General features: G+C 44.8%; 11 protein-coding genes across 11 annotated transcripts; 6 read left to right on the forward strand and 5 right to left on the reverse strand.

The window, feature by feature from the left end:
* Positions 1–557: 557 nt before the first annotated feature.
* Positions 558–1,460, forward strand: TREMEDRAFT_23406 (uncharacterized protein; the record flags this gene model as incomplete). Its single annotated transcript, XM_007000405.1, has 4 exons — positions 558–688; positions 776–911; positions 1,074–1,113; positions 1,240–1,460. Coding segments are annotated over 4 exons (528 nt in total), but the record flags the coding sequence as incomplete, so codon positions are not given.
* Positions 1,461–1,964: 504 nt separating this feature from the next.
* TREMEDRAFT_25219 (uncharacterized protein) lies at positions 1,965–4,544 on the reverse strand (the record flags this gene model as incomplete). Its single annotated transcript, XM_007000538.1, has 7 exons — positions 1,965–2,545; positions 2,630–3,628; positions 3,693–3,924; positions 3,967–4,020; positions 4,067–4,194; positions 4,342–4,430; positions 4,474–4,544. 7 exons carry the CDS (start codon positions 4,542–4,544, stop codon positions 1,965–1,967), a joined length of 2,154 nt encoding a protein of 717 aa, XP_007000600.1.
* Positions 4,545–4,879: 335 nt separating this feature from the next.
* On the forward strand, positions 4,880–7,956 carry TREMEDRAFT_25698 (uncharacterized protein; the record flags this gene model as incomplete). Its single annotated transcript, XM_007000598.1, has 9 exons — positions 4,880–5,167; positions 5,215–5,284; positions 5,333–5,742; positions 5,788–5,946; positions 5,992–6,864; positions 6,912–7,193; positions 7,237–7,434; positions 7,603–7,669; positions 7,847–7,956. 9 exons carry the CDS (start codon positions 4,880–4,882, stop codon positions 7,954–7,956), a joined length of 2,457 nt encoding a protein of 818 aa, XP_007000660.1.
* Positions 7,957–8,141: 185 nt separating this feature from the next.
* TREMEDRAFT_72626 (uncharacterized protein) lies at positions 8,142–9,321 on the forward strand. Its single transcript, XM_007002042.1, has 2 exons — positions 8,142–8,336; positions 8,490–9,321. Exons 1-2 carry the CDS (start codon positions 8,214–8,216, stop codon positions 9,129–9,131), a joined length of 765 nt encoding a protein of 254 aa, XP_007002104.1. The 5' UTR covers positions 8,142–8,213; the 3' UTR covers positions 9,132–9,321.
* Positions 9,322–9,370: 49 nt separating this feature from the next.
* Positions 9,371–12,094, reverse strand: TREMEDRAFT_58136 (uncharacterized protein; the record flags this gene model as incomplete). The annotated part of the gene is made up of 9 exons (XM_007001092.1): positions 9,371–9,474; positions 9,805–9,878; positions 9,923–10,032; positions 10,225–10,240; positions 10,409–11,252; positions 11,384–11,529; positions 11,751–11,772; positions 11,815–11,843; positions 12,090–12,094. The coding sequence occupies 9 exons, from the start codon at positions 12,092–12,094 to the stop codon at positions 9,371–9,373; spliced, it is 1,350 nt and encodes a 449-aa protein (XP_007001154.1).
* Positions 12,095–12,780: 686 nt separating this feature from the next.
* On the reverse strand, positions 12,781–14,447 carry TREMEDRAFT_70604 (uncharacterized protein). The gene is made up of 6 exons (XM_007001927.1): positions 14,322–14,447; positions 14,127–14,273; positions 13,950–13,967; positions 13,601–13,867; positions 13,046–13,385; positions 12,781–13,005 (listed from the first exon to the last, which is right to left on the reverse strand). Exons 1-6 carry the CDS (start codon positions 14,359–14,361, stop codon positions 12,885–12,887), a joined length of 933 nt encoding a protein of 310 aa, XP_007001989.1. The 5' UTR covers positions 14,362–14,447; the 3' UTR covers positions 12,781–12,884.
* Positions 14,448–14,690: 243 nt separating this feature from the next.
* TREMEDRAFT_24464 (uncharacterized protein) lies at positions 14,691–16,744 on the forward strand (the record flags this gene model as incomplete). Its single annotated transcript, XM_007000440.1, has 9 exons — positions 14,691–14,882; positions 15,041–15,075; positions 15,179–15,295; positions 15,369–15,467; positions 15,524–15,633; positions 15,871–16,032; positions 16,125–16,205; positions 16,325–16,332; positions 16,520–16,744. 9 exons carry the CDS (start codon positions 14,691–14,693, stop codon positions 16,742–16,744), a joined length of 1,029 nt encoding a protein of 342 aa, XP_007000502.1.
* A 711-nt stretch (positions 16,745–17,455) lies between these two features.
* Positions 17,456–18,668, reverse strand: TREMEDRAFT_58139 (uncharacterized protein; the record flags this gene model as incomplete). The annotated part of the gene is made up of 2 exons (XM_007001093.1): positions 17,456–18,124; positions 18,168–18,668. 2 exons carry the CDS (start codon positions 18,666–18,668, stop codon positions 17,456–17,458), a joined length of 1,170 nt encoding a protein of 389 aa, XP_007001155.1.
* Positions 18,669–19,077: 409 nt separating this feature from the next.
* Positions 19,078–20,326, forward strand: TREMEDRAFT_24691 (uncharacterized protein; the record flags this gene model as incomplete). Its single annotated transcript, XM_007000468.1, has 5 exons — positions 19,078–19,125; positions 19,208–19,241; positions 19,527–19,799; positions 20,137–20,143; positions 20,218–20,326. 5 exons carry the CDS (start codon positions 19,078–19,080, stop codon positions 20,324–20,326), a joined length of 471 nt encoding a protein of 156 aa, XP_007000530.1.
* A 124-nt stretch (positions 20,327–20,450) lies between these two features.
* On the reverse strand, positions 20,451–21,688 carry TREMEDRAFT_66664 (uncharacterized protein; the record flags this gene model as incomplete). Its single annotated transcript, XM_007001798.1, has 4 exons — positions 20,451–20,863; positions 20,906–21,095; positions 21,367–21,493; positions 21,591–21,688. The coding sequence occupies 4 exons, from the start codon at positions 21,686–21,688 to the stop codon at positions 20,451–20,453; spliced, it is 828 nt and encodes a 275-aa protein (XP_007001860.1).
* A 458-nt stretch (positions 21,689–22,146) lies between these two features.
* Positions 22,147–24,154, forward strand: TREMEDRAFT_72628 (uncharacterized protein; the record flags this gene model as incomplete). Its single annotated transcript, XM_007002043.1, has 9 exons — positions 22,147–22,348; positions 22,482–22,489; positions 22,534–22,631; positions 22,696–23,005; positions 23,038–23,128; positions 23,173–23,270; positions 23,332–23,422; positions 23,490–23,575; positions 23,664–24,154. The coding sequence occupies 9 exons, from the start codon at positions 22,147–22,149 to the stop codon at positions 23,901–23,903; spliced, it is 1,224 nt and encodes a 407-aa protein (XP_007002105.1). The 3' UTR covers positions 23,904–24,154.
* Positions 24,155–24,299: the final 145 nt, after the last annotated feature.

The raw sequence follows: 24,299 nt of genomic DNA on the forward strand, positions 1-24,299 counted from the left end.
AACGTGTTGAGAAGGAGAAGGTGGCTAGGAAGAGAGCCAAAAAGGCCCAGAGAGATAGTGGTGGGCCACCTAGATATCCACTCGATTCAATCAAGACCCCTTTTGACACGGAGAACGACTCGCATATATCTCTCGAAGAGAAACACACAGGTCCTCAACACATGAGTACCGCAATCGTCGAAAATATGACTACTCGACACGCGGGTGAGCTGTCAAAGAGCGATACAAATCCGAAATCTATAGATATCATGCCCTTCACCAAAGCTGTTGTTGAGGAAGACATAGTAGAAAGGAGTTTTGAAAGCACTACCGAAGGCGATCACAATTCAACCGAGAAGTCTGTTATCCACTCCGAACTCGAAAAACTGGATAAACCTCCTTATATCGACAAAACACCTCACAAATACAAATCTCACGCTCCCCAAAATGAACTTCATCCAATCAAAAGCGAAGCACATGTTCAACCGGGAGCAGTCTCGGGGTCAAGCAAAAAACCTCTTCACACCAATGCAGAAACATCCACGGTGAAGACAACTCCGCTGGCTACTCGATTCAAGGAGATGGCCGATTTGACGCCTGAGGAGAGGATAGCGCAAAGAAGATTACTGAGTCGTTTACCCACATCTGAGAGAAGAGAGCTATACGCGGGGTATAAAGGACATGGGAGGTATTTACCTCCGGAAGAAATGTGAGTTGGGTTGTTTCACTGTCTATTTATACATCTGCTCCATGAGGATTGAGGGGTGTGATATATTGTTCGATACTGATAAGAAAGAACGAAAAGGGTTCAAGATGAATATGAAATTGATAGGGAGAAAAACGATGGAGTAGGGTATCAATATCATGAAGTCAAGAGACGTAAAGTGGACAGACGACAGATGCATGGAGGAGATTGTGAATGTTGCAAGGATGTAAGTACTCCACTTCTCTTTATGTTATCGTGACCTTTTTTTCTCCTCTCCATTCTTTCGCGTTTCAATTGAATGAGCCTCCCATATTGCAAGTACGAAGTCTCCATCTCTGATCCTATTACAGGCTATAATAAGTAAAAATTCGGTGACTGACAGAAATAGTATTATCAAGCTATCGGTCCTATCCCACGATACAACGCCGGTCCAATTTGGAAATCCCCTTCTCCATCCCCTTCCCCTCCCTCTTCACTCCATACATCCAAACAAGAACGTCTCATTACCACTCATGATCATCTCAACGAGATTCATCCAGACCTATTGAAAGAAGAATTCGGTGGAATGGAAACCAGTAAAAAAGAGAAGAACCAAAAAGAACGTGAAATTCAAGAACACCAAAATAAAATATCGCGTCATAGAGAAGTATGGATAAGACCTCCTACTCCTCCTAAATATTGGAATATAGGATTCCCAACGACTCAAGATGTACAAGAACAAAATAAAAAGGCTGATGAGATGGTCAGGGAGAAAGAAGCGAAATTGAGGGCTGAGGTAGGGTGAGTTGATGTTCTGTCTTCATCCACTGTACCACTGTTCTTCTGCAAGGAGTTAAGATCTGAAATTGCTCCATCAAATTCTGTGAAATCGTTCAACATGTCCACCTGAGCTCCATCTGTTATGAATGGATGCGGTGTGAGTGTGAGATAGCTAACGTGTTTTAGACATAGTGGTAGTAAGTGGCGCAAGAAAGAATGATCAACATGAGAAACCATCATATTCTCAAATCTCGTTTCTCTTCATGTCAGTTTTCATCCGAGTCAGATTCATCTCAGGAGCAAAATCAATGTACAGTACAATAAGCAAAAAACACATGTATCGATAAAACATCAATATCTCCTTTTCCCTTTTCATTCAAAGAATAGTATATAGTCAAAACATGCATTCTATGTTGTGCATACCTTTACTCGCTCTTTTCTACCGAGATTACGACCACATCAAGTGGACTGATAATAGTAGCTAGTAGCTACAAAAAATTCCCAGATCATTTAAACACAATCACTCATACCCACTCTTCCGCGGAGCTCGACGATCTATTGGTAATCCTAACACCGTCGTCCTCTTTTCCCTCAGATGAACACTTGGTATCCTAGGAACAGGTGGAGGAACAGCTTGGAAAAGAGGTACACTAACCGGTCTACCTGGACTTGTTTTCGGTAAAGGGATTCCAGAAGCAGGTAATAATTCCCCTACTCCTACAGACGATCGACGAGCGGATCTTTTCATTCCGCTAGGTGCGGAAGTAGATACTGACATTCCTAACGGTCTAGAATCAGGATGCGTGGTAGAAGTAGGAGGTGGACCTTTACCTAAAGCTGATTGAGCTCTTCTGTCTATTCGAACATCTCTGAAATCTGAAGATCTAGAAGGAGGTCTTGTTCCTATTCTTGAAGAAGGTCGAGTGTTCGTATCCGTCCTGGAAGAAGAACGAGATAGAGATATAGGTTGAGAAGGTAAAGAAGAAAGTGTAGACATTATACTTGGTGAAGGTGCACGGAAATTGTTTCGTGGTTGAGGTAACATGGAAGGTGACATTGGTCTTGAATTTTTCATGGGGGGAGAAGTTGGACTATTGTTTTCTACATAAGATAATCGACTAGAACGGGCTAAATTGGAATTTGCTCGTTGATTCGTATGAGATTGTTGAGTTTGGTGAATTGAACTTGAAATGGTGTGAGAGGCATAATTTGATGTAGAGGTAGAATTGGAAATGGAAATGGAAGAAGGAACATTTCGAGATGTTGATCTGATTAAAGTTGCAAGTGGGGAAGGTATAGCAGGTCTACTAGGAAGAGATCGATTACTTGAATTACTAGCACTTGAAACAGCTCTAAAATTCATTTCCAGAGGTGAAGTAGGTTCTTGCATAAAAGCTAAATTGGCTTGAATATTATTCGTAGGTGTGTCTTCACCATCTTCAATCATTACCCAACCATTTGGTGATAATAAAGTATTCCCACTTTTATCACCTTGCATAGGAGTTAAAGTTGTATCTTGTAAAGCCGCAACTCGGGCGTGTGAAACTCTTCCATATTGTGATTCCGTTCGAGAATGGGAAATGATTTGTGATTGTGATTGAGGTTGATTTTGATTTTGATTTTGATTGGAAGTAGAAGTAGAAACTGAACGTTTGGAAATACCCAGTGGCATAGGTGCAGAAACATTACGACTTTTCGGTACTCTTGTTCCTAATTTATCATCGGTAGCTTTCAATCGAGCTTGTAGATCATGTAATAATTTAAACCCTTTAGACTTTGCCACTTGATTTGGATTTACCGTTTTCGCAGGAGATGGAGCTAGAATGGAACGAGTACGTTGAACGGCAGGAGAAGCTGCTGCGTTTACCAAATTACGAGTGTTTATAGATCGACTGAGAGTTGAAATGGTAGGTGAATGTACAAGTCCTGAATAACGTTTAGTAGCTGGAGAGAGAGTTGGTATGGAGGAAGAGGTATTACTTCGAGGTATGCGTGTAGGTGTCGGAGCTGATTGTCGGTCTGGAAGTGGGACGGGATCTTTGTCAGGTGGAAGTGGTGGTTCTATAGGCGATAATTCTCGTGAAGCTTCTTGAACGGGTGACATGGACATTCCGATGGATGAAGGAGGTGTAGGTACAGCTCGAGAGATTTGATCTCTCAGAATGGAAATTTCGTTATTCGCGTCTGACCCTTAGCACAAATATCATAATAAACATGTAACAAATGAAAAGGAGAAAAAATCACATACCTCGTAATTCATCCTTTAATCGTTGAACATCATCTTCCAATTCTTGTCGTTGAACAACTTCTTGTTCTAATAAAGTTTTCTCTTCTATAGCTCTGTTGTATTTACTTTCCAAATCAAGTAAAGATGAAACTGCCACTCGTTCATTCCTTTCCAATTCATCGTTACCCATTTCCAGATCTCTAAGCGCGACGAGTGTCTTGTCTCGTTCCGAACGTAAATTGTCCATCTCACGCTGTAGTGTCAGCTCGTCCAAACATGTTTTCCAACAGCTTACCTGCATAGCAGCCGTAGTGGAACTATGCTGTTTTTGCAGTGCGATAAGTTTGGTCTACCATATCAGCTCACAATGCACCCCGAAAGCCTAATCAACTGACTTTCCATTCTTCCTTCTCTGCCTCGAGGCGATTGATCTTTTCCTTGAGCTCGGCTTGGTGTTTCTCTGTGGCGGCAAGTTCTCTTTCTAATTCATCCTCTAGTTCTTTTGATGAAGCTTGGAATTCGTCTATAAACATCAGCTTTCGACCCGCTACTTCAGCTACAAGTCCTCATGGTGTGCTTTACACCCCTCATCGTTTGCTCATGGTCTTACTGCTCGGTTTGCCGATTGTTCTTCGGGGCCGAGTGGGGTGGGAATTGATGAAGAACTCACCAAGTTCAGCTCGAGTCTCAATCAAACCATCCACAGCTTGCCTATACTTGTCCCTATAATATGCGATCTCATCTTCAGGTGAGTCAAACCTGAATCATCAACCCACTTCTGTCAAAAGAACACGGGACACACCTTTGATCCTCGTCATCCTCCATTCCTATACTCGCACTACTCGGCATCTTATGTACTATATGACCGTTCATATCCCCGTTCTTCCCTGTAGGTCCAAGAAGCCCGCCAGGCTCGAGTGTGTCCACCATGACCTTGGCGATCTGGATAGTGTAAAGATGTATCAGTGATCAGTGACCTTATGCGGTGTTGGTCGACGTAAGTTTGAGTAGAACGGGTGGCCAAACGCGTCCAGACTAAATTGCCACATTTGAGATATCACCGCGGGGTTACAGCATCCTGCTAAGTCTCTGCCTTGACTTTTCTCGTCTCCATGTCTCTCACCCTCTCACAAATCATCATAACATTCCTCTTCTTACTTATTCGTCAAAAGTGTGGATGGTCTTAGAAACCTCATACTTTCTCCAGAATGAATGCGGACCTCAAAAGGGTCCGCGAGACCGGTATAGATGAGTCCCTTCCAGGCGCAAAGAGACGCGCATTGAGTATGTCCTTGCCCCCAACTTCTGAACCAGACGAAGATAGGTTAGAAGACTGGCAAAAGGTCGTAGAGTCACATAGAAAAGAAGCCATCTTCAGACAAATGCTCGCATACAAGAGATCTTATGATGCCGAAGCGAGAAAGGCCAGCGAGTTGGAGGCACAACGACGGGTGCTCGAGGCCAGTGTCCGTGCTGTAGAGATATGTTGGGCTCAGGTGAATATAGCCTTCATTCTCAGCGTTCCTCATCAGCTGATGAATAGGTCGTCACTGCTATCCAAGATCATGCGGGTCAACAAGAACTCGGCGTGGCTTCGGAAGACTTGTTGAATCGTCAGTCCTCATCTTTCTCTTCTCAGTTCACGGGTCTGATCCCTGTAGCTACATTAGATAGCGGACTGGCAACACAGGAATTAGAATCCGCGTTGAGATCTCGTCTTCCCCCAACTCAAAGACTTATAGCTCGCTTCGCAGCTCTAGCGTCACAGGGAGCTGTCCGTCCCACCGCCGCCCAGGAATTACATAATCGCCTCCTCAAACTACAAGCCGAGGCGGATGCCTCTAGAGCGCACAACCAGACACTCAAATCTCAGCTGCTATCTCTGACAGACACCCGAGATAGTCTCTCAAGGGACTTGGACAAGTTGCAGAAGTCCCTTGATCGTCAACGGATGGCACACGATAAAGAGCGACTGGAATGGAATAGCCGAGATCGTGATAGAGGCTCCTCTACGCCCGCTCAGAAGGCCGCCAATGGTTCTGGTCATGTTACTCCGAACGGTGTAGAGCCTGTGAGATACCTTTTCCATTGTCCAAGAGATGAGCTCAAGGTATAGGAAACAAAGCCTCTCGTCAACGGCGCCGAGCCCACACACTTGCTAGTCCCAGATACTCTGGAGGCGGAGGAGGTAGCACGGTCAAGACTCGAACAACTCGATGCTCTACGATCTCAGAACACTGCTCTACAGCAGGATCTCGATCGTCTGCGGGTTTTGGTAAGGTTATTCTCTTGTCCAGAAACGAGTAGCTCACAACTTCAGGCCGAACATCCGTCCGAAGCAACACTACGACAATCCCCGTTCTTTCATGTCTACCTACACCAATTGGCTACCGAAATAAATCGTGCCAACACCATGCAAATGAGAGCCGAAATTACTGAGCAAAAACTTGATGAGGTCAGGAATGGCAACCAAGAATTTCATCAGGTGATCGTTGCCGAGTCAAAAGCTGAAGTGGAGGCACTTCGACAGGCTGGGTCGAAGAAAGATTCCGACCTCGCTCGTTTGAGGGGCATACGGGATGATCTGACAGCTGAGCTTGCAGAGAAAAAAGCAAAAGAGCAGGAGAAGTTCACGTATGGTGAACAGATGGAAGCTCTGGCGACTGCGAGACAGGAGCGAGTGAAATCACTTTTGTCCGAGTGTAGACGACTGAAAGGTACACTGGCGGCCAGGGAGGGTGCCGAGGGATATCTGTCTTTTCTGAGAAGCGGAGGCGTGGAAGGTGATTACTTGAAGGAACTGGAGGGAAAGTACAAAGCTGCTCAAGAGCAAATCATCGCCCTATCTGCCATCGTGAACAGCTCGCCAAACCCCGAAGAACTACAAGATCACGTCGCTATCCGGTTGGAACTGAATGAAGCGAAGTCACGGCTAGAAAGGTTTGAACGAATACTAGGGTCTGATTCAGATCCGTCGACGGACGCAGCAACGCTCGGAGTGAGACTGCAGAAGTTGGAAGAAGAGAAGAAGGCGTTGGAAATCAGATTGTCGGAAGCGGAAGTATCGGCCAATGCTGCTTATTCAGAAATCGAAGTATTGTCTAGGTCATGTGACGACCTGGACAAGCTGGTCAATAGCAGGGTCTTTGATCTCAAAGAGAGCGAACTCAGAATACAACGTCTGACCACAGAGGTGAGCTTTCTTAATGTCTTAACTTGGTGCAAGCTCATCTTCGGCAGAAAGCAAAAGCAGATAACAAATACTTCGCAGCCATGCGACATAAAGAAAGTCTGGAAGCGGAATGCAAAATCGCCCAACGGAGTGTCGACAAGCAGGCGAAACTTCTCGAGCGAGCGCAGGAAGTCGAACGTAGTCTCAATGTTCAGATAGCTGAGCGTGATCGAGGGTGGACAGCGGCGAAGAACGAGTTGTATAAGCTTCAATCGGAACTCGCTCAATCGACTTCGGACCGATCACAGCTGGAACTGCGACTACAGCAAAGTCAGGCAGCGGGTGCGCAAGTGAGTCATCAGCCGCGAATGTGGTGGTTTTCCGCTGACGAAGGAGCTGCAACAGATGTTGGCGCAAAGGGTGGCAGAGGCGGACGCTGAAAAGGCGGAGAAGGTGAAAGTACAGGAGGAGCTCGGCACGTCGCAACGGAACGTGAAAAAGCTGAAGGAACGACAGACGGCGATAAGCGGAGGCGGAGGGAAGTCGAGTCCGGAGTATGAGGCGTTGTTGGAGGAGAAGAACAGGTTATGGGTGTGTTTTCGTTGAATCGGTTTTGTCCCTTTACGCCCCCGTCGCCTGTGTACTCTCCACTGTTACTTTGTTCAAACCATGTCAATCTCAAATACCTTCCGAGTTCTACCCCGCCCGTCTTGCGTATCGCGTCTTCCGTGTATCGTGTCTGTGATCGCTGACAATCAGCAAGTATTGCGATGTCAGTGTTGTGGGATCAATCTGAAGCAACAAGCCATTGTCAAGTGCATGCACAGTGGGTGTCGATTCTTCCTTGACCCCTCACCCATGGCTCACTCTCCTTTTTCTCTCTCCCTCCCCTTCTCCATATGAAAGAATCTCTTCTCGGCTTTTCCCCCTCCTCGCGACTCTTCCGCTGCTCTTGGCATCCCGACTATGTGGGTCCCTAACGATTCTCGAGCTGACTCGTCAGCTTTCTGCAAACAATGTCTAGACGATCGGATCGCTTCGAGACAACGTCGGTGTCCGACCTGTGGGACGGGGTTTGCGAAGGAAGACGTCAAGGACATGTTTTGGAAGTAATCAAATAATGTCATATATTGTATGATAATATGCATGTCTCCACTTGTGTCTTGAGGATTGTATCTTTATCCATTGACACTATATGATGATATGCTACGGCGTCGAGATCTATCATAGGTATTCATTCACAAAAGTCTCAGCAAAAAGGAATAAACTAAACAATGCCTCGTGTCGTTCTGAATCTACAACGTTCCCCTTGAATGACTTTCACCCTGTGACTTCCTTTCTCCATCATCATCAATTTCTCGACATACATAATGTCTATACCTTCATATCATCTAGTTAAGAAAGTACTCGGTATCCCTACAGAACTTTTGATCCAAACATTCGACGACCGAATCTTTGTGGTCATCACTCAGAATGGTAAAGTGGGATGTTTAGTGAGTGATTCGGCCTTCTACCCCTTTTTCTCCTCACCAAGAACCACTCATTCCTCAGTGGGTCTACTTGCTTTCACTCTGTCTTACATGACTTAATCTTCGTATTTTCCATGGGGGAATGAATTTGGATACTGGATATGCTGATGAAATAAGACACAAGCTACTCTTCTTTCTTCTATACCTCTTATTCGACCTTCAAACTTGTTTCCAACTCCGACTCCAACTCGTACTTCCAATGACAACCCAACCATTCCACCCAACCCAACTCCAACTCCAACTTCTACTTCAAATGCCGATCCAATTATTCCGACTCCAACTTCAAGTTCAAATGACAACCTGACCAATCCGAGTCTGATCTCGAAAGAAGATCCAACCAATCCGAGTTTGACTTCGGAAGTAGACCCAACCAATCTGACCCAATCACACTCAAAAGAAATATCTCTCCCTCCACCTAATCCATCCCTTCAACTCCTCCCTCTGCTCGGATCACCAAAAGATAAAACGATAAACGATACTTACGTTTCTCAAATCGCTACTTTGATCTGGTGGAATTTAGATACTTTAAATATGAAACGACGTGGGGTCGTTGTTGGTTTAAGTTTGATCGATTCGTCTTTATCTTCATCTCAAGTACCGGCGAATGAAGTTTTGAGTGGGGATGAAGAGGGAAAGTTATATGGGAAGATAGAAGGGGAAGGGGAAGGGGAAGAGGAAGAGGATGTGAAGGGAGAAATGAATTTGGAAAGAGAAAGGTTTAAAGGGATAATGAATATGATCATCTCTTGGTCTGGATAAGAACCACTATTTGTTTTCCAATTGATGGATTCATATCATCTCGTTGGACATTTTCAATAGGCCAAGTACAAGTAGTCATACTCTACAGTACGAGTACTCAACACCTAGCAAGGTGGGGGAGTGATGGACATTGAAATTGAAGGAAGAGGAAAAAGAGCAAATCATGAATATGCATAATACATCATACATCAGGTTCATTAACCCGACTTTCAATGTCGTTCTCTCATACCTTCTCACGTTTATGCTTTACGAACACCATTCAATTCCAAGTCATACATCCCTGTAGGATCCGCACGGGGAGAAGGATGTGCCGCTTTTTCTTGAGCGGCAGTAGCGGTTGCAGCTGAGTGTGAGCGTTACTCTTTTCATACTTCTAAGAGAACGAAATCGAAATGTTCTGATCCTAACCCCCGAACTGGTTGACAGGAGCGAAGGTCTTTGGTCTCACACCGAAGAAGTGATCAGTATCGAAATGGAGCGTGGTGCATGGTGCAAAGACGTCTATGTGATGACCAATACGATAACAAGGCGTGTGTCGGATGACAAGCTACGTAGCGAAATAGATCAGAGAGGAAGGAACACAGTGTATATGATATGAATTCATGAAGAGCTGAAAAGCATTTTGAGGTGAGAGAAGAAAAGCGAAAATAGAGGTGGAAGACAAGTGACTTACGATCCCCAATCCCAGCTCTGGTACCCCATCCAGTCTCATGCAAAGTAAACACCGCGTATAATTTCATGATTGCGCTTCTGTATCAGTCATGCTTAGTGGGGAAGGAGAGAAAACGCACAAATAATACCCAAACAGGATCCATACGGGAACGTAGATTATATGACTGGGATGAAACCATAAATGTGGTAAAAGCTTGAACGTTCTTGTGCACATGAGCCAGACTAGGTACTGTGGGTTAGTGATTTATAGCTCAATACATCTCCCCTCGGAGTCATATTGCAAACTGAATCCGAGAGATTGGAACGGTGAAGGGGATGGAATAGTGGGTGTTGTAATTGTACTAGACGAGTACGCTGGAGATGAGAAGATGGGACGGGGTGGGGTGGGATGGACAGATAGGAGATATGAAGAGATACATACTGAACAGACAATATTCCTATTCGTCAGCATGTATTCACACATTGTATCATCCATGGCAATATCCTTTACACAGGTGACAAGGGAGGACTTCGAAATTGCGGAAAAGAAGCAGATGTTGAGAAAGTAGAGGAATGGTTCTAGATCGCACATCTGATCAAAGGAGACAAAGAAAAAGACCACTCACCAAGCAGGTAAATGATATCCTCCCGAATTCACATCCCTAGTACTTTTCACAATCAAATATATGACCAAAGCCGGTCCAACCAACAATGTAAAAGGATTTATAAATTTATCAATCATCGTATAAGCCACATAAGGATGTTTGGTCCAAACGTATCTTTCCGTGAAAATACTTCTAAAATCACTTCTCCAAGTATTCCTAGTCCATCTTAAAACTTGTTTTAAAAACCTCCAATTAGGTTTCATGGTTGATAATAATTCAGCTTCTTTACAAACTTGAACATATGTATTCCAACCGTGTGAAACCATCCATCTAGTTAAAAATTTATCATCACCCGAATTCAAATGATATTTCCCTAACCAAAGATCATTCGTGAAACCATGTAAAAAATCTGGATCTTTTAAAATGACGGTACGATACGCTGCTGTTCTTCCTGATAAACAAGGTATTCCACCATCTATATGTGTACTTGAAGCTATTTCGATATTTCGAATGGTTAATCGAAAAGCAGCGAGAACTTCCCATACTGTCATACGATCACCACAAGGTTTAACTCTTTGACTCGTACCGACTCCACCTATTTGTTGATCTTCGAAACATGCTAAAACGTGTGGGAGAAGTGTGGAAGGCCAAATGGCATCATCATCGGCGAAAACGATGATATCTGTTGTGGTATTACGTATCCCATGGGACATTTGAAGACGTTTGTTGGCGAAAGGGACTGTGAGAACTTTGATTCGTGATGGATCGACAGAATCGGCTAAATCTTGTAATGGACCTCTCATACGTTCTTCGGTGACGATGATGATTTCTTTAGGGGAACCTTGAAGCCAGGAGAAAGCTGCTTCTGATGATGTCAGCTACATCGCTCAGTGTGCTAGTAGATGTATGAGTGGTTTCGCCAGAACGACACAACTCCGTGGACGAGAAGAGGAAATTTTGGGAGATTAGGTCATGAATAAGCAAAGGATGACTTACCTCTGAACTCTTCCCCCGCATCAATGGTAGGAACGATAATCGTCACATCTTCATTCGCCACATATGTAGGATTATCGGGTAATGGTATAGGTCTATAAGCCCATCGAGCGAGTAATCGGATGATGTACCATAGGTATCGGTAGAAACTGGGGGTGAGCGGGAACATCTCTTTTGTGAGAACATCTGGCGACAGGGGGGCGGGCTCAGTCGCCAAGCCAAAGCTGGTTCCAACATGTCGACAGAGACGAGGAACGAGTGCCAGTCTTGCTGAGCAAAAGTGCTGCGGAAGTAGTAAAAGTGGGGCCCTCCAGAGAAGGTACCAGTGTAAAGACAGAGCGACTTCGGTCGAGGATGAAAATAAACTCACCCGATGATACCGAATGGCACGACTGTACATCAGCTTTCATCTTCCAATAGACACAGAGACTTACAGATAGGAAACTTGTCAGCTGTCAAATATCTAAATGATCAACTTTTTCATTCCTTGTATCTTTGATTCCTTAACCCCATCTCCTATTCCATGTTTTCATTTCGATCCCTACCATCTTTTCATGCACGTTTACCCCTGTTCTCTGTCTAAGACATTTGTACTGTTATGAATGTGGATCATAAACAAACAGTGGTGCATTTTCCCTCAAGCATTCGAGTAAGTTTCAGAGACCGGGGGGCGCAAGAGGCGGTGTGAAGTAAGAGGATAAAAACTCACAACATGTTTGTCAGAATTCTATGACATGAAGACTTTGTTCAAGTATGATGAGGTTGTATTCCAACGATCCGACAATGCAACGATCCGATGGTTCAGGACGTACTTTGAATCATGCACGGGGTTTCTTCGAGGCCGAGAAGACTGCCAAGTCTTGAAATTCGATTTTGGTATTCAAAGTTCTCGATCAGGATTCTTGAATTTTCCCCGATGTCGAGGTCGTATTCCACAATACCCACCTCAACGACTTTAGGGTGTGATGGAAGGCTGGAATGAGCGAACAGAAAGAGGAGAAAAGGTTCGAAAAGGGAAAGAGGACTGCGGGGGGAAGGGAAAAAAGAGTCTTCGATCGTGTTTGTCTCTCTACTTGTTTATGTAGAAACCGACTTATTCATCGTTGTTATATGATCTGTTCTGGTTCGCTTTGAATGAAGATCTGTGATCTGTTCAGCTTGGCAGATCTGCAAAAAGTTGTCGTGGGTTGATAAGATGTTTGAATGCCAAGAAGATGGATAAGGTAAGGAGGGGACAGTCAGTTTGACCGCATGTTGCTCTTACTTGTGAGACCGTTTTCTTTCTCAGGCACGCGTCATTCATTTTCGATCTCTGCCAAATTGCACAGCCACTCACCACGCCGCGACTGATTTCTCACCTACTCAAGTAATTTACCACAATCCTGGCTCACGGCGCACATCAACCATACAAAATATGCATAGCAGATGTGACAGGAGACTGACCTTCGACCTGATGATGCTTCGAAAGAGTTCACAGATGTTTGACCCCAACTCACCCACCGTCTCACTTGCGTGTCACAGTGGCAGTGATCAGACCAGAGGGATCAGCGACAGGGTGGAACACCTCTGCACCTCCTTCATACCCCAATCCATTATCCAAACCAAACGGACTCAAATTCACAGGACTATCCGTCAGCTCATCCTTACTAACCCCTATGTACTCACATGTAATGTTTGTTGGGAAGGGCCATACTTGCTTCTTTGATCTCCTCACACGATTTCAAAATCTTCTGCAGTGTATTGTACAAAGTAGCTTGAACGCTGGCCGACTCGTCCGTCGCGAACACCTCTAGGGTATCTTTCCTCGCCCTCTGTGAGATGGACGGAAAATCGATGGTCTTTTCAATCTCCGAAAGGGTGTCGAGGGATAGAGAGATGGAAGAGGGGAGAGGAATGGAGTAAGAGAGTGTGACGGAAGTTGAGAAAAGTCGATCGGCGACTTCAGCAAGAGTGGTATATTCATCTCTGTGAAAGTTTGTGAATGCTGACCCTCCGGATTTGAGCACTACAAATCAGCACTCTCCTCCTCAGTACTACAGCTCGCTCTCGCTCGGCCCTCAAGGTAATCGCTTCGTCACATCCATCGACACATGTGTCCTCATTCTGTTCCGATTCGACACTTGACTGAAAGAGAGACAAAATGTAGGACACTGAGGACAAAGATGATAGTAAAGCCTCCACAAAGGAATACAACAGATGATTTCTGAAGTGATGACTTACCTAACAAGTCCTTAATTCCACCTTTCACACTCCCCACCAAGCCCTCACCCTTGTCCTCCACTGCAACCTCTACCACCTCTTTCTCATCTCCATCTCTCACAAAACTCCATTTATGCGGTGCACCCCCTACCGGGATCCGACTCCATCGTAGGGATACGAGGTCGACGAAAGATTTATGAATATGTTTGTATTTCGTGACGAAATGTGTCGCTAGATGAAGTGCGAACATTGCTGGGTTGAGTACATGAGGAGAGGTCTTGGCTAGGACTTTGTGTCAGCTCTACACTCCGACACAACTCTCATCACCGTAGGACACGAGATGTGGTTAGAGGGGTACGGGAAAACTGACCGTAGACCGTGTTCTTCACTATGTTGTCAGCAACTTTCTCTTCTCGCCGATATCTCCCGATGCTATTATCTCCCCAGACTGATACAGGCCTTTACTTAGAGATTAGATGATAACAGGCCTAAAACATGGTGTGTGAATGAGGAGAGGAGGAACATGTGCGAAGGAGATATAACTCACTGGTGTCCGTAGCAACCACACAAGTATTATCCGCTTCAGTAAAACTTGTATCTATATCTCCTTCCAACATCACCCTCACGGTATATTCAACTACATGATGTTGGTCTTTATCTCTCACCACTCGACAAACCCTAACGAGATCTTTACCTATTTCTGTTAGCCCTGGATTCCTTTCACATCACCATGAGAACTTACCATACCGAGCAGCGGAAAGGAACCCGGGTTCAACTGACATTTTGGTTCTTTCTTTTCTCTTCTTTTCTTTCTATCCCAAGTTCCCAGTACGAATGAGGTATCCAAAAGACTATTGGGCTGGGGAAGAGAGGTTGAATGGAAGGTTGAAGAGAGCTTTTGTAGACACTTTTCGACCTGACCGACCTGGTCGGAGCATAGGACTCGAAGAGATAAGCGAGTTGGAGCCCCACATTGACCCCCACATTACCCCGCATTTTCACTTGCGCTTAACCCCCAACCTTCTTACCGGTCCCATATACCTCTGAGCTTTCCACATTCCTCCTACTCTAGAGTACCATCTGGTTTGAGATGCTCTTCATCAGAAGCATAATGTCAAGGAATATCAACCTTAGCGCCTCCACTAGACTCTCGACTATCCAAAGACATCTAGGTTCTTCAAAAGCTCCATCCGGGATCAGAGGAGTAAGCTCTAGGTCTGGGAAGGTGGAGAAACTCACAGTGTTTGGAGCGGGGTTGATGGGGGCTGGCATAGCTCAGGTAGGAGCTCAGAATGGGTTCAAAGTGAGTGGTTATTCTTCATATATGTCCGCTCCTTCTACTCCTCTTGGTCTTCTACCACGATCCGAGATGGTATGCCGTCGACTCCTACGACAAGCACAGCTGTTGATGACTGTCTTCAGAGAAAAGTCTTAGATTAGTGGAAGCTGATGATAATCCAGGTAATTCTTTCAGACATTACGGATAAAGCACTACAGTTAGTCACCTTCTATTTTTTACTTTCACTTTTCTTACCAAGGTATATTCATCAAGATGGGATTGCTGGGAGTAGGAGGAACGAGGAGAAGGGCTGATGGCAGAAACGGTCTCAACATCATCTCAAAATCTCTCTCTAGGATCGGAAAGAAAACCCAACCAGACGACGTTGAGGGGTTCACAAAAGGTATCATGGACAATATAAGCACAACGACCGATGCGTAAGTCCCCTCCATTTAAGTACTTTCTCCCTTACAATGCACAATCTTCACACTGGTGGTAGCTGACATGTAGGGGTAAAGCTGTCGAAGAGGCTGATCTCGTCGTGGAAGCCATCATTGAAAGTCTGAAGATCAAACGCGATCTCTTCGGATATCTCGATACCAAAGCAAAGTAAGCTTCTCTCTTTTCGATAAGCCCGACCTGGGAGGGGTAGAACTGATATACAGAGCGGAATGTATCTTCGCAAGTAACACCTCTAGTCTTTCTATCACTGAAATTGCCGAATCGTGTTCGACTGAAAGACAAATGAGATTCGCAGGATTACATTTCTTCAATCGTATGTTTTCCCCCTGTTTGCTCGTCCTCTCACACCACCCTTCTTGCGCCGTTCCCTCTCTCACACCTTGCCCGTCTTTCTTCTTTTTCAGAAGCAGTCAGGCGAAGAATTGAAGCAGTCAGGCAGAGAATTGAAGCAGTCAGGCAGAGAATTGAAGCAGTCAGGCAGAGAATTGAAGCAGTCAGGCAGAGAATTGAAGCAGTCAGGCAGAGAATCGAATTACTGATGGAGAAACAGCTGTTCCAGCTATGAAACTAGTTGAGATCGTTCGCACCACTCATACCTCTGATGAAACATATGAAACCCTTCGATCTATAACCGAACAAATGGGTAAATCACCAGTGACTTGTAAAGACACTCCTGGGTTCATAGTAAATCGATTGTTGATACCTTATCTGTGTGAGTTTCATTTCACTTCCTCTCCATCCTCGATCAATCAGAACTCATTTGACATTGATTGATAAGACGATGTGGGGGGAACTGACTAATAGTGGACGCTATTAGGATGGTGGAGAGGGGTGACGCAACACCTGAAGATGTAGACAAGGCTATGGAATTAGGAGGAGGTTATCGTAAGTCCTCCTCCTTGAGATATTCTCCCTATATCTCCTTCACCACTTTTCATTCCCTCTGTCACAATCACATCCACTTGTCCTTTTCACATCATAAAAGAAAGCGTACTGAGTATCAGCGATGGGAGTGAGTTTCTCCCAATCCAAATCCAACTCTCCCTCTTCTTCTCCAAACCAAAAGTGTCCAAATCAACTCACTTTTTCAACTCCAATCGACCAAAATAAGGATGAACATTTGCTTGTCGGGTAAGGGAAAAGGAGAAGGGAGGAATCGTGCAGAACAAGAGATAAAGACCGAGGATAACTAAACCCAGCCTTTCAAACTACTCGATTTCGTAGGTCTCGACACTGCATCCTACATCGCCCAAGGTTGGCGTGAGAAATCTGGTTCTGGAGGTATTTCAGAAGAAGTAGTTAAACCTATTCCATTATTGGATCAATTGGTTAAAGAAGGTAAAATGGGAAGAAAGTCTGGTGAAGGGTTTTATGATGTACGTTTTTTGTTTCTTCTCTCTCTATCTTGCCCTTCCCAATCCTGACACTTTTCCAGATACCATTTTCGATTCATTCCCTTTGGTCAATCTTGGCACTTGAGGTTACTCAAAGATCATTCCCGGAGTTCCACGCACGGTACCCAGCCTTCATTTCTCTCACATTTGACATTCATGACACTAGATTTTATTATTCCCCCCAATTCTCGACGCCTCTTTCAAAACTGCAGTGGAGTACGACGAGCAGCTTCATATTTCCCATTCGTAGATCCTCACCCCACTTGGTGCCGCATGTTGGAAGATCATAAGAAAGATCTATCATTTGCCAAGATGTAGATAAGCAAGTCAGTTGCCAAAGTCACAAAAAGCTGATGCCAAGTATACCAAGTATACCAAGTAACTAAGATCAATGTAGAGTAAAGATGTGTAACATGCGACATGCGGGTTGATACATGTAATGACATGGAAGTATGCGAGAAGACTTGATGAAATTATGTATTCGTAAACCATGATGTTGATCTTCCTTTTCTCTCAACACCCTACACCTATTGCTTTGATCTTATATTAAAAACCGAAGATCCCTCATGTTCTTGACCGTTATACGAGTATAGTACAATACATACAATATTTCTTAGATTGACTCCCGTGTGATTGACCCTATCCTCTCCATCCTCCTCCACCGTCGCGAGATAAACGCAAATCAGTCTGTAAACGAATGAAGAGTCAACGTATGAAGTATGAAACATCGTTTTCTGAACCCTATCCAAATCCCCAATTACCAGAACTGTTCTCTTCCCTAGCTTTACTCTCCGCCAATAATTTCGTTAAACCAGATCGTTTCTTCTTCTTCCCTCCATTCCTGCTCATACTTCCTGATTCTCCTTTTACCCTTTTATCTCCAGTCGAACTTTTTGAAAGTGGATCAGGATGGGGATAAGTAGGTGGGTTAGGATCGGAAGAAGGTATGTATCTTAATCTCGGTGCAGAGATAGGAGAAGGTTTCTTTTCTTTTTCTTCTCCACCATTTTCTTCATTTCCAAATGAATTTCCACCTAGGACTTTACCTTCCTCTTGATTTTCAGATTTCCTCTTACCATTATCCATCGCTACATATCTAGCCTCTTTGGATACTCCATCATCATTCTCTTCGTTCTCATTCTGCATGACAGCATCGACACGTTTCATCGAGTTGGAAGTGACACCGTTCGAGCGGGGCTTGCTTGTGCTTGGAGTTAATTGTGAGGAAGTGAATACATCGTCTATTTCCGATTGAGTTGATGATCTGGTAGATCTTGTCCTATGGACTTTCCTGGCACTTGGGAATTCTAAAAGAGTCTTTTGGTCTTTTTTAGGTCGGTAGGATAGACCGCATATTTCACATTGACCTCTTCGACGTTTAGGCGTGGTCGTTTGGATGGTAGGGGAGATCTGGAATTAGCATTTATACACAAGATACATTGATGAGACTCACAACGTTACTCGATATACTGTGTTTCTCACGAGATTTGATACGATTGTCCAGCGGCTTCTCCTCGGCAGATGTGGAAGTAGTGATATTAACGGTAGGAGAGAGGGAAGAAGAGTTGATATTGGTCGAAGTTGAAGTAGAAAGTCCACCAAGGGGATTGGAGGGTAAGATACATAAGGATGATCCAACAATTGCTTCGTTTAGTGGTATTCTCTTGGTTTGAGGCGTCGGCGAGGGTGATTTGGTAGGTTGAAAATGTTCAAGTGAAGTGGATGAGATAGGAGTAGGACTATTCATATTTCCTTCTGAATACCTTCTTTTCATCTTTGTACCTGATCTTAATCCTCCACATTGAGCACACCATGCGGAAGTGTAAGAAGAAGGAGGTAAAGAAAGTGTTAGTCTGACTCTTGCTAAATGAAGAGCAGCGAGGGAAGGAGATATGGGATAGAGAAGAGGGGGAAGGGAGAGGAGATGAGAGGATGTAGGATCGGGAGTTTGCATCGTATAATATTTGAAACCTTCTTTCTTATCACTTCTGTCGGTGTATGATTGAGAAAGAGGGACGAAGAAGGAGATGAACACCCCGGCTAGACCGGAATGAAAGGATAGGATGGATAGTTGAGTGGATTGAGACTGGCAAATGGTGGCAAATGGGTGGTTTAAAGGGAGGGAATAAATAGGTTTTGATGAAAGTTAGGACTTTTTGAGGTTTCATTACTTAGGTGAAACGACAATTCATACAACAAATAAGTTAATCAGTAACAGCGGCCAAACGACAACTTGTAGGCAAGTCGATCTCTGTGGAAGCTGCAAGAGCGTGTGAAGTCAGAAGTAAATAATTTTCACGTAGAAAAGAAGAAAGTTGGAGAAACCAATCGAAAAAAAGGACAGGAGAGTTTTGGGATTCGAAATGGCAGAAACCAATAACATCTTATTCGAAGATCGGTTCATTGTGGATGTAAGTTCTCATTCTATTCTCTTTCTGTCCTTATTCCTTCTTGTCTTTCTTACTCCAGATAATGTGGAGCTGACCACAGTAGGAAGTAGATAAAGGTGGTAAGAAATTCGATAGAGGTATGTTCAACTTCACATTCCCTCTTAATTCCCTAATTATTCAATCATATACGTTCATTCTCGACTTTCCTTCACATGAACACACCCATCTGAGTATTTCACAGAACCAAAGAGCTACCAATGTAACGAGTCCCAACAAGTCCTAACCCCACTGAAGAATGGAAGGAAGTATGATACTATGGAAGTGTTCAATCATATATTGACATTGTGGAAGGGGAACATATCCAAAGATTTCAATAAACACCCGGAGAAGAATGTGAGATAGTCAAAAACTGATATACACAGTATCAAGAATAGAAGCAACATCTCAAAATTCAAGAATGTCTTTAGTACTCGATATAGCGAATGAACTTTATCCTTTAAATCCTAGAGAAACTTTCACATTAGCTTTAGCTAGATCATTATTGAGTGAAGGTGAACAAATTGATGGTGATGCGGATTTAGATGGGGAAGAAAATGGTGGTGGTGGTGGTGGGAAAAAAGTGAAAAGAGAATTATGGAGAGGTGGTGATCAAGGTTTGGCAGATGATTATGAATATGTCATGTATGGTAAAGTTAGTTTTCTCTCTCCCTTCGTATTACTTCTTCTTACTCTATCCACTTTGTTTTCAAACCTTCTCCGTGGCTACCCCTCTATTTCGACCTAGGTGTGATATGGTATCTTTGTCATGTGACATTTCCCATTGACCATCGCTTCCCTTCTTCATCTCCGCCGACCTACTCCCTACGTCTGCTCTTTCTCGTAACCCAGGGACAGGACGAGGAACTCATGCCAGATATACAAATACGACGATTCAACACCTGCTCAGGGCAATACGTAAGTTGTGTTTTCACTACTCGGTTCCTCTCTCTCCGACTCCGACCCCTGTCCCTCCCTCCTCCTTCTTGCCCGAAGCTGGGATGTTGGCCGAAGCCAAGTGAAGGAAACAATTGGGAATTGCTCTGGCTGGACAGTCGTATGACCTGCTGATGACAGAACGGCCTATATATCCTTCGGTGGTCTCTTAATGGCACTCAGAGGTCCATATAGACATTTGACAGGAATAACTGTCGGTCAAAATGTTTATCTTCTCATACGAAAATGACACATCCTTCTTCCATCACTGTTCTTCTCCCCCTTGCAATCTTCATGATCCCAACATGCATACGCACAGTGCAACATGAATGTAATTTACACCTTTTGCATATTCTTATTCAATCACCACGTCATCATTGCTCCTTTCTCTCTTGACTGACACTGAGACTTTTGCCAATCTCTAACATACGAGGAGGTACCTGAATACCTGCCAAGGCACTGATACCAACAACGAGGATAGGTAACAACACCCCTAAACTGATCAAGAGACCTAAGATGATAGGTGTGGTGATAATCTGCACTCGGTCCAGTAAAGGTCCACCAGTGGGGATGGTAGAGTTTCTTGTGGGCGTAGAACTTGGTTCGTCGTCCGGATCTTCTGGAGAGGAGGGGGAATCAGAGGGGAAAGGTTGTTCTTGTCTTTTTAATTCTTCCCTCAAACGTGTAGCGTCTTGATTTGTGAAATCAGGAAGGTCACTGAGCGTTCGAGTGCCGGATAAGATGAAGAGGTCGTATGTAGGTAGAGAAGTGATGGTCTTTTCCAGATCTATATGTCAGCTTTAGTGATATTGGGTCATGTAGTACTGACCTGAGCGAGAAGAAGAATACTGTAACAGTCTTTTTTGGTCGGTCGAGGAGGCAGAAGTGGATGCCCCGCAGACTAAGGCCCATTCTTCAAGTGAGGCATCCAGAGAAGATCGGGAGGGTCGGACGAGGTAAGGGACATGAAGGTCTGGAGAAGCGGGGAGGGGAAGTGAAGAAAGGTGAGATTGGTGTAGCTTGATATCAGCACATTTCCTGTCTTCAAAACTCTGGAGTAGATACTATAGACAGCGCTACGTAGGTTGGAGTGGGGAGAGGAGGAGCAGTGCAGATCAAGGCTTAGGAAGAGGGGTGGTATAAGCGGAGTTTGAGAGTGTCAGAAGAGTCCTGGTGAGAGATAGTCACAGCGAGAGGATACACGAGTTGACGACGACATGAACGGAGGGCTAGAGTGGAAGGCACATATGAGATGTAAGGAGGGTGGGTGCGCAAGAAGGAATGACTCACATCTTCTACTTGGACAGAGACAATCGTATTCCAGTCGCAACCGAGGGACGACAGTGAAGAGTAGATAGCATCGGCAGATATCACACCGGTCGTTATCTCTGACGCTGCTTCTCTCAGAGCTGCATTACTATGAGTCAGCAATGCAAGTTGTCGATCGAACGGATACTGCGGCCCACACGAGGAGGAATGAGGACTGGTGGAGAAAGCTTGAGTGGCACACTCACGGGGAGGAGGACCAGATGAGGATAGGAGAAGTATCTCTGAATGCTGATGTTGATCCTATCAATACGAGACCGACGATAGCGGTGGTTGACCTTTTCATTGTGTCACAATGTCATAGGACAAGCAAGAACGTCATGAGCAAGTCGACAGAGCCAGTAGAAGGGAGATGTGACCCCGCCACAACCCCGCATCACTTATAAACCCGAAACACCGTTCCACCTTTGCGTCCCGGACAGATCGTCCGGTCAACTGTTTTGCACCCATTTCACCATCCTTCATCTATACAAAACCACCATATCTCATCTGTATATTCACTACTACCTGTACGTCAACGCCTCTCACGAACCTTATAGACAACCTGAAGGTGCTGATGTACACAGGTGGACTCGCAAGCCGCTCACAGCTCGGTAGTCAAGACGCGCTCTTCAGGTCACCGAGTCGATTTTCCAATCGCGACTTTGTTGCTAGCTTCACCTTTTTCGTGTATGTTGGATACTTCTTACTTGACTCATTGGAAGTTTCAGAAGGAGGGTACTGATATACAGAGTATCTGTCATCATGTCTGAAGAAGCCGAGCCCATGGCTGTGGACGCCCAGCCACCTGTCTCCAAACCGACTTCTTCGACCAAAGTCCCAGGGAAGAGGGGTCGTCCTTCTTCTGGTGCGAAAAAGGTGGAGACCAAACCGCCACCATCGGATAAGACAAGTTATAGCTATGGAGATATTGTTTTGGCGAGACTGAAAGGTTTTCCTTTTTGGCGTGAGTATTCCCCTGTCGTTTAAAAACTTGTCCACTTCTTCCGTTCACTTTCCGACTCGCAGTTCAAGAATCTATGCCTTTCTCAGCAGCCTTGGCTTTTATCGGAAGTATGAAAATGGGCTAACAATAACAGCTGGCAGGGTAAGCCGTCCGGAAACGTATGTTTCATAAAGCTGAGCTATGAGATCACCGACCCCAATGATGTACCCAATCATATTCAAAAGATCCGCCCTTCAACCAATCCATCGACCTACTGTGTGCAATTTTTCACTCAGGGCGATTAGTGAGTTTATTATTCTTATCCGCATCCCAAAACTCTGTCAAGGTGTCTCTTCACTGACTCTCAGCGCATGGTTACATGCTAATGTAATTCGACCCCTCTCAGCGGAAGAGATCACCGCTTGGCTCGCAGAAACCCACCGTAAAGGTAAAGGTAATTTGCAAGACGCCTACTTGACAGCTCAGGATCCTACGGAATGGGACGAGGCTCAACAAGCGGCCATCCGTGCTCGGGAGGAGGAAGAGGCCGAGGCGGAAGGTGAAGTTGACCAGCTGGAAGAGGAAGAAGTTGCGGAGTCTGGTGGAAAAAGGAAACGTGGTGCAGGAGAAAAGAAGGTTACAAAAAAGAGGGCGAAGACTGGAAAGGCGAGTTGGCTGGTAAATGATGAACGCCAAGAGCTGACGTGAAGACGAAAGAAGCTCCAGAACCAAAAAAATCAAAAAAGGCTGAGCAACTCAAAGTTGAAGTCAAACCTGTCGCACAACCCGCTGCGGATGATGGTCAGTCGAACTCATCTCACGATCATCTGTTTTCTGACTTATAGCAGACCCCCTGTCGTCAGATCCGGAATGTGCCAAAGTCAAACATTGGAGACATATGTGTCAGAGGGCGTTTTTGGGTAAAGAATTGCCCCAAGCATCGGTGAGTGATATCGTCACACTTTGAAAAGTCTGTTGTTTGGAATGGTGCAGCTGACCGATAGGAAATGGACCAATACGACAAGATATTCAATGAGATTGAGAAATATGAGGGCATGACAATAACAGCTTTGCAATATTCCAAGATTGGCAAGGGTGAGTGGTGTATTACCACTTTGCTCCTCACTCCAATTAGCCTAATTGCACTGAGCTGAACTGGCAGTGATGAAGAAAATCGCTGCTCTTCGTAGTATTCCGAGAAATGACGAACTGAAAATCACCGAACGAGCTCAGAAACTTATGAACGGGGTCAGTCACAATATATCCTTTCCTGCTGTCTTTTCATTTGTTTCCTCCGCATCTCATTGCTCTTCACTGTTCTTCGCTGACATGACAGTGGCAAGTCATCATCGAGCAAAGCGAAGCTAAAGTCGACGGCGGAAAACCTGTCAACGGTGATTCTGTACCCGAGACGAACGGCGTTCATGGGTCAGGGGAGAAGTCCGCTGAGGCTGGAGAATCAGATAAAAAAGAGACGACAGAGGTGGCTGGTGAAGCTGAAGCATCGACCGAAAAGGTAGAAACGGCAGCAGTGGAATTGGAACCTGCGGCTCCCCTTGAAACAGCCGAAGATTAAGTGGACGACCCTGCAGTCCAAGCGTAGGCCTCTAAAACAATTACTGGAGGTGGGGGAGGAACGTGGAAGCGTGATGGAAGAGAAATACCGTATCGACTTTGAGAATTGTTGTTTAGATGGCTCATAGGACCATGTGTGCTAAGAGAGCGAAAAGAGAAGGGAAAAAGAATATGTTTTATCTATTTCTCATACCTTTTATTCCCTCGTCGTTTAGCTAAATAAAACTTTGGGATGCATAGCGTTAAATACCCCGAATTCTATGGGTATATAGAGACAAAAAGGCACATGCATATAGGCTCACAGAGGACAATAATGGTGACAGGAGATATGTACGGTACAACGGTCGTGAACAAGGTCTAAATTTGACAGATGTCTAATCTCTAGTTTGTATAGCAC

Source organism: Tremella mesenterica (genome assembly GCF_000271645.1).
Source record: "Tremella mesenterica DSM 1558 unplaced genomic scaffold TREMEscaffold_1, whole genome shotgun sequence".
NCBI lineage: Eukaryota > Fungi > Basidiomycota > Tremellomycetes > Tremellales > Tremellaceae > Tremella > Tremella mesenterica.

Coding starts and splice junctions, on each gene's coding strand:
- TREMEDRAFT_72626 (XM_007002042.1), top strand. CDS start 8,214: ATGTCTATACCTTCATATCATCTAGTTAAGAAAGTACTCGGTATCCCT. Junction 8,337..8,489: donor ATGGTAAAGTGGGATGTTTA/GTGAGTGATTCG, acceptor TGATGAAATAAG/ACACAAGCTACTCTTCTTTC.
- TREMEDRAFT_70604 (XM_007001927.1), bottom strand. CDS start 14,361: ATGTCAGTTGAACCCGGGTTCCTTTCCGCTGCTCGGTATG. Junction 13,386..13,600: donor TGGAATTAAGGACTTGTTAG/GTAAGTCATCAC, acceptor GCTGATTTGTAG/TGCTCAAATCCGGAGGGTCA. Junction 13,006..13,045: donor CTTCCCAACAAACATTACAT/GTGAGTACATAG, acceptor GCTGACGGATAG/TCCTGTGAATTTGAGTCCGT.